The sequence below is a fragment of the Entelurus aequoreus genome, linkage group LG07 (genome assembly GCF_033978785.1).
Source record: "Entelurus aequoreus isolate RoL-2023_Sb linkage group LG07, RoL_Eaeq_v1.1, whole genome shotgun sequence".
In the NCBI taxonomy this organism is placed as follows: domain Eukaryota; kingdom Metazoa; phylum Chordata; class Actinopteri; order Syngnathiformes; family Syngnathidae; genus Entelurus; species Entelurus aequoreus.
The window spans coordinates 43386042-43393365 of record NC_084737.1 but is presented as its reverse complement, the minus strand read 5'-3'; the positions used below and the strand labels follow the sequence as shown (position 1 = coordinate 43393365).

The 7324-nt window shown below is 41.5% G+C and overlaps 1 protein-coding gene across 6 annotated transcripts in view; it reads right to left on the bottom strand.

Annotated features, from left to right (window-relative positions):
- Positions 1 to 461: 461 nt before the first annotated feature.
- Positions 462 to 7324, bottom strand: part of LOC133653900 (uncharacterized) — a 117083-nt gene continuing 110220 nt past the window's right edge. For all 6 annotated transcript variants that reach the window (XM_062053728.1, XM_062053729.1, XM_062053726.1 and 3 more), the window contains one exon: positions 462 to 3909. In XM_062053728.1, the coding sequence (XP_061909712.1) occupies positions 3421 to 3909 (489 nt within the window). In that variant the 3' untranslated portion in view covers positions 462 to 3420. The remainder of the gene's footprint in view (positions 3910 to 7324) is intronic.

The following is a 7324-nucleotide window of genomic DNA, read 5'->3' as shown; positions in this document are numbered from 1 at the left end:
CTAATTGATGATTAGAAAACCCTTGTGCAATTATGTTCACACATCTGAAAACAGTTTAGCTCGTTACAGAAGCTACAAAACTGACCTTCCTTTGAGCAGATTGAGTTTCTGGAGCATCACATTTGTGGGGTCAATTAAACGCTCAAAATGGCCAGAAAAAGATAACTTTCATCTGAAACTCGACAGTATATTCTTGTTCTTAGAAATGAAGGCTATTCCACAAAATTGTTTGGGTGACCTCAAACTTTTGAACGGTAGTGTATATGTAGCCGAGCTAAATTTTATACACAACGCAGAACGCTGACTGTTACATATATATATATATATATATATATATATATATATATATATATATATATATATATATATATATATATATATATATATATATATATATATATATATATATATATATATATATATATATATATATATATATATATATATATATAATTTCCCAACTAAACCCTGTGCTTTAAGTACCACTGTCACAGCAGTATTGGCCCATATTAATATCTGAAGATAATTAACAACAACAAAAAAAACATATGTAAGTGCATTAAAGCAGGAAACATTTTTCATCCACAAATGTGATAAACATTATTCCCCCTGACAAATATACTGCATACTCTATATTACACTGTGACAACATCAGAACAGCAGCGCAGTATTTTACACATTTACATATTCATACTGTATTTGTGCAGCAATGTCCAACTATTAGCATCAGTGCTTGGTTTCAGGATAAAGGAGAAAAGGATTCAACGTGATTTTCCCGTATCAGACAGTAGATAGGCCAACGTTGCGTTGCTGCTACAGACTGGGCCTGGTTCGCCCCCATAGTCCCTCAGAAGTGGACATCAAAATAAAAAAGCTCCTCTTCAGCAGGGAAAAGTGAGCTGTGTGTCCGTTATTGGGGAGTGAACACAACTGGAGGAGGGAGCAGAGGTGAAAATGTGCTTCCTCCCCTTGACTGGAAATGCACATGGCTCACTAACGTTGCAGCAGCACACTTCAGGAGGAGGAGCGGAGTCGGCCTGGTCTGTCCATTTGCAGTGATCCACATCCCACTTCCATCTATTACTTATAGGATAAACACCAAGCCCTCAACTCCTCCTCGTCACTGCTTTGGGGGAGGAAAATGCTGTTGTGCATTACATGGCAAAAAAAGTACAACATAAGACTTACAAACAAGAGATCAATAAAGTACCACAATATTTGTTTTATCTCCATATATTCATGCATGCACTTTTTGGATCAAGCAGGAGAAATTGCACCAACACAGACTATAGTTTCATGGCAGTGGCATGAGCTATTCATTGTCCAAAAGCAGAGAGAAAAAAAAAGAAGAGTGCAAGTAAATACATTTGTGCATTTGCTTTGACGTACCTTCTCACACTGTATGCTACTGACCTTCTCAACAACTGCTTGGTTCCCTCACAGTGAGATCATTCATCACCCTATAGCCTTAGAACCTTTTATTACACGCATACAGTTGTGTTTTGTCCACCATTTTAATGCTCCCCAAGGCTACATGAAAAAGATTTAGCTGAGGAGTGCAGGGCGAGGTGCAATTGTCCAAAGGACACTCCACGGTGGTTTTTTCCAAACTTCTTGTTGCTATTCCAACGAGCAAACGAATGCCTCAAGAACAATGAAGCTTTTGACTTGGAGCCTGCTAGCAAACCAAATAACAAACGCAGCACATGAATAGGAATAATAAAGACAGACGTTCCTGCAGTTATATCTAGTGCAACAGTACAATGATCATAAAATAGCATTTAAAGCATAGCAATTCGACTCGTGGCCCGAAAATGACACCACTGGCCCTCGGATTCAGTGGGAGACAAACAATTGTGCAGCAAATTCCTAAAAAGACTACAGAGCTCATGTTGTACAAAGGAACTTGGACCACATTGGCAGATCCTCGCATTGACAGTTTAACCTTGCTAGCAAACATAGAACACTGGGGTCCGAACTTGTGATTTACAGAACTGAGGCGTTCCTCAAGGCACCCCTTTAAGTACTCTCCTTTTTGGAAGTTGCAACTTTGTTTTCGTAATGTGATTCCTGTAACTAAGGTGTCGCTGTAGCTTGTTTACTTCAGATGCAGTCAGTAGTCATTGGTTCAACTTCTTTAGTTATTATACTAGTGGTGTTCCTCAAGGTTCCATTTTAGGTCATCTCTTTTTCATCATTTGGGCTATTCAACTTGTGTGTCAATTAAAAAAACTTGTAAGACACTCAAATTTTGCAGCAGATTCTTAAAATGCTGTCATAAATGACCTTTGACTAGCTTTTGGGCAGAAGGTCCTTAAAAACAGCAGAGTGCTCTTGTAACTAAAATAAGAGTGAAGGGAAAAGTCCGGCCCCCCGGTCCTTAGCTTTCTGGAAATGTGTCCCCTAAAATAAATTAGTTGAATATCCCTGCAATAAAGGAAAGAGGGATTAAATATTGTGTTCTTTTGTTGTACTTTAAAAGGAAGCAGGTATCTCTCTTACACGGCGGACACAATCTTGCATTGTGAAATCTGTCACCCGTATCACTCTTGCCCAACACTCTGACCGGATGACTTTACCTTGTAAAACTCTGCCAAGCATGCATGAATGTGTGTGTGTGTGTGTGTGTGCGTGTGTGTGTGTGTGTGTGTGTGTGTGTGTGTGTGCACATGTGTGTGTGTAAGATGTGGCATCATGCCTCCAGCAATACAAAGTCAAATCTGAGCTGATCTAATGATTATCTTGAGGATGACCAACACAAACACAGCTGGGGGCGGCCATTGATGACTTAGTACGTTTAGGGCACATCGATGGTGCTTTGTGAAATGGGGACAGTGGCCTTCATATACATTTGAGTTTGAGCAGGCCTAGTTTTGTTTGAACAAAACATCTCTACGCTCCCTGCCAGGCAACAGGTCAGTGTGCATAGGGAACCTGTTTCTGATGTTTGCTTAGGTTAAGCTGAGCTCCGAAAAAATCTCTGTGACATCCATCTGCTTATATTACATCTTCTAGCCTGCATCGTACTGTAAACTGCAGCTCTCTGTGGCTCGCACAATGCATGCATGTACATTTCCTATACATATGTTGTATTCAAAATGTGCTTAAGTTGTGAGACACACCACACCAAAGAAACATTGTTCATACAAAAATAAAGATATGATGGAAAATGATGACTCACAAAAACATGAGTAAGGTCAGTGATGCAATATTTTTAAAGATGTATATTCCAGTTCAATTTGTGTTTGTTTGCTTGAAAATCTTTGTCCTTGCAGGGCTGAGGGGGGATCTGAACTACAGACGAGTGAAGGTAAGTCTGAACCTGGATTAAAACCCTGTTTGTACCTGATGTCAACACATTTGATCGTCACTTTGTCCGTCTGAAGAAGACATCGGTTCAAAGGAAGTGACCTCAGCCAGCTACAAGCCTGTGACATACATCTCCATCCCGTCATTGAAGGTGAAAATGGTGGTGGTGCTGGAGCTGTTGCCTCCTTTCACATCACTGATGGTCTCGTAGAAGTTATCTCCCCCAGGCAGGCCTCTGACAGGCAGAGGGTTGGATGCCGAGCCCTGAGGTGCAGCTGATGGTGTCTGCTGCTTTTTCCTCTTAAGCGTGGCAGCACCACTGGCTGCGCTGTTACTGGCGCCCGCCGGCTCACGCTTACGATGGCTGTCAATGGTGGCATACGCCGGGTCAGGTTCGGCCGCTGCGTACTCCGGCCAGGACCTGTCTCCCGACGGCTGATAGCACGGCTCCTCCTGGGACCGCGCCTGGGCCTGGACTCCTCTGCCCCGACCTTTTCCTTTGTCCCCACCGAATGAGCGTGGCAGAGTCTTTGCCCCATTGTTCTCCATGGGGGGTCTTTTCTTCTGGGTTTTGCACACGATGGAATAGGTGTCTGCGATCTGATAACACAAACAAGAGTTAGACATCACTTGCAGCAACTTGTTAGAGGTTACTGAATTTGGACAATATTCATTTTAGTTGGTAGGTCGGTTAGGTTTTCCCTTTACAGACAGAGGGGGTTGTTTAGGGCCACAACTTGATAATGGCGACTGGTCACTTCATCACTGTGGTTGTTGGGCTCTAAAGGTGTTTGTTTATTCTACTTAGATGGACGGAATTGCCTCATGGATTGAATTATACTTAGTTTTGCTAAACTTCTATTCAGCATTGAGTCAACACGTCCTTAGTAATAGTTTCAGTTGGGTTCAGCAGCATTGCGATCGCTTCCACTCAAAAGCCCATCAAGATCAGTTCTAATTTAGCATCGCTTTGAACACCGTCGTGACAGATTTAAGGCTGTGATTTTAAAACGACCGTATTATTTAAGTTTATATTGTAGCCGTCCGAGCCTTTTTTCACAAATGTTTAGGGTCTGATTACTAAAGGTTTGTGTGTACTAAAACATGTGCAAACTAGATCTTGATCTGGATCTAATAAAGGTGTGCAAAGTTGATTGCGTCTGTTAAGTGAGCAGAATAAGGGGTGCAATCTATTTAGCGTCTGTCTTCATGAATATGCAAAATATGTGCTGATCATCTAAACGCCCACAATACTGGAAGGAAAAGATGCAAACATATTATGTAGCACGCGCAATGTGATTCATCAACACTCATAGACCGTTTTGCGAGCACTATTATGCGATTTATTTAGCAGGTGTCTGAAGGACGTGCAAACTGTCAGTTTCACACACGTCTGCAGGACGAGTGATCAAACTGCACAGACTGACGATGGACAGACGAGAATCCTCTGTCCTAGGTATGCGTCAACATTTTTGATGGTTAAAAAAAATAATATTGGGCACATCGCTATCCAGCAACATCATTTTTACAATTTTATAGCTGCAAATCAATTTATGCATTTTGGTGTTCTTTAATTTTTTTGGGGGGGGTTTTTCACATAGAATATATATTATTAAAATATTTATTTTATGAAAGGCAGCACGGTCGGGCAGTGGTTAGTGCTGGTGCCTCATAGCGCGAAGGTCCTGCATTCAATTCCCGGGCTCAGGGTCTTTTCTGTGTGAAGTTTGCATGTTCTCCCTGTGACTGCATGGGTTCCCTCCGGGTACTCCGGCTTCCTCCCGCCTTAAAAGACATGCACCTGGGGATAGGCAACACTAAATGGGCCCTAGTGTGTGAATGTGAGTGTGAATGTTGTCTTTCTATCTGTGTTGGCCCTGCGATGAGGTGGCGATTTGTCCATGGTGTACCCCGCCTTCCGCGCGAGTGCAGCTGGGATAGGCTCCAGCCCCCCACAATCCCGAGATGTATAAGCGGTATGGATGGATCTTATATTAAAAAAGGGTTACTTTAAGTATGCATTTATTTGCATCTTGAGTGGAGTAAATACATCCTCTCTCCAATAAGTGCCCCTTCAGCGGTAAAAAAAATTAAATAAATTAATGCACTGCACGACTGCTTCTAAAATGCCCATAAAAAGTGGTAGATGTCTCCTGCATGTTTGAAAACAGAGCAACAAGCCACAGGTAGGAGCATGATAACATGAATGTGCAGTAAATGAGATGTAAATGACAGTGTCTTTGTGGTTGTAGTACCAGCAAAAATCCTCATTTAAATAAGGCGGTCTGCACCACTTTTCAATTGCACATGCAGTCTTAGTAGATCACCAACTAATAGTACATGGTATTTTATAGACTGCACACGCTGTTTAGCGCAAGGTATTTGGATCTTAGTAAATCAGGCCCATAGTGTCTAAAGAACATTATTTTTTTTCATACATTTTGCCCATTTTTTAATGTATTGTTTACTTTTTGGTTAATGCTGGAGTGGCATAGCAGTTCGAAATTGGCTTTACTGTCATGATCACTCCATCCATTTTTCTACCGTTTGTCCCTCTCGGGGTGGACTGGAGTCTATCCCAGCTGCACTTGTGCGAAAGGCGGGGTACACCCTGGACAAGTCGCCACCCCATCACAGGGCCAACACAGATAGACAGACAACATTCAAACTCACATTCACACACTAGGGCCAATTTAGTGTTGTCAATCAACCTATCCCCAGGTGCATGTCTTTGGAGGTGGGAGGAAACCGGAGTAGCCGGAGGGAACCCACACAGACACGGGGAGAACATGCAAACTCCACACAGAAAGACCCCGAGCTTGGGTATTGAACCCAGGACCTTCTTATTGTGAGGCACATGCACTAACCCCTGTAGCGCCGTGCTGCCGTCAAGATTGCTCATGTTGTTTCTGGTATTTTGTTTTACTTTCTGTCCAGCATTCTTGTTTTTGTTTCCACTTAATGTTTGCCTCCCTTTGCCACCACTTCCCATCCCATTTGAGCGCTGGCTACTTCATCTGTTCCTGATTGGCAATCAGGAAGCCTCTTAAACCAGCCTCGTCAGTAGGATGGGGCTGGATCATTTGGATGCAAAGCTTTCCTTATGCTGCGCGTGCACTATCTCTTTGTTATTGTCAATAAAACTATTTTTCACCTGCGCTACGCCCGCCATCTCTGCGTCTTGGGGTCCAGACCAGCACAGAACCGAGACATTAACTATAGTAGGAGATATCAAACACTTTTATTTCCCTCTTGGACCTCTCAGCCAATTGTTTTACTTTTTCATATTAACTTTAAACATTATCTGAATATAAACACATGACTATTGAACATATTGGCTTGAACTGAAATGCGGTTGTCAGTGTGGTCTTTTTGTATATTGTTCACATGTGATTATTAATAGTAAATACAAATCTTTACATAACTTGTAAAATAATAATAATGCATTATTTCTTAATATCTAATTGTAATCATAGTTTGACTGCATTTGTGTTTGTTGTTTCTTTTATGCACACACCAAGGCTCCCTCTGGTCGCCAAGAGTAATACAGTAAACTCTTGTTTATCGCTAAAAAACTGGTTTCGGGCTTCACCTTGGTAAATACATTTCCGTGAAGGAGGAATTATAAATTATAACGGAATATATTTATAGCGAGAGCATAAAAAACTTTATAACTTTCTAAATATGTCATTTAACATTAAAAAAAGTCCCCTAGACATAAACTAACACCCACATTCAATGTGGTGAGGGACAACTGTATTACAATACTCACTAGCGTATTACACAAGTAATATTAAAGGCCCAAATGGAGGCACAAACTAAATTTTGTTTGGGACGCCAAATAGCCTAGTCTGTTTCCAGACATTACTGTAGACATGACAACAATTACCACAGTAGTTCCCAAAAAACTTTCCCACAAAGCTGGAAGCATAGAACTTTGTCACATTTGGCTGTGTAAAACAAACCATTGTGCACACCACACCGAGACTCGCTTCTTCAAATTGAACTCTTGTAT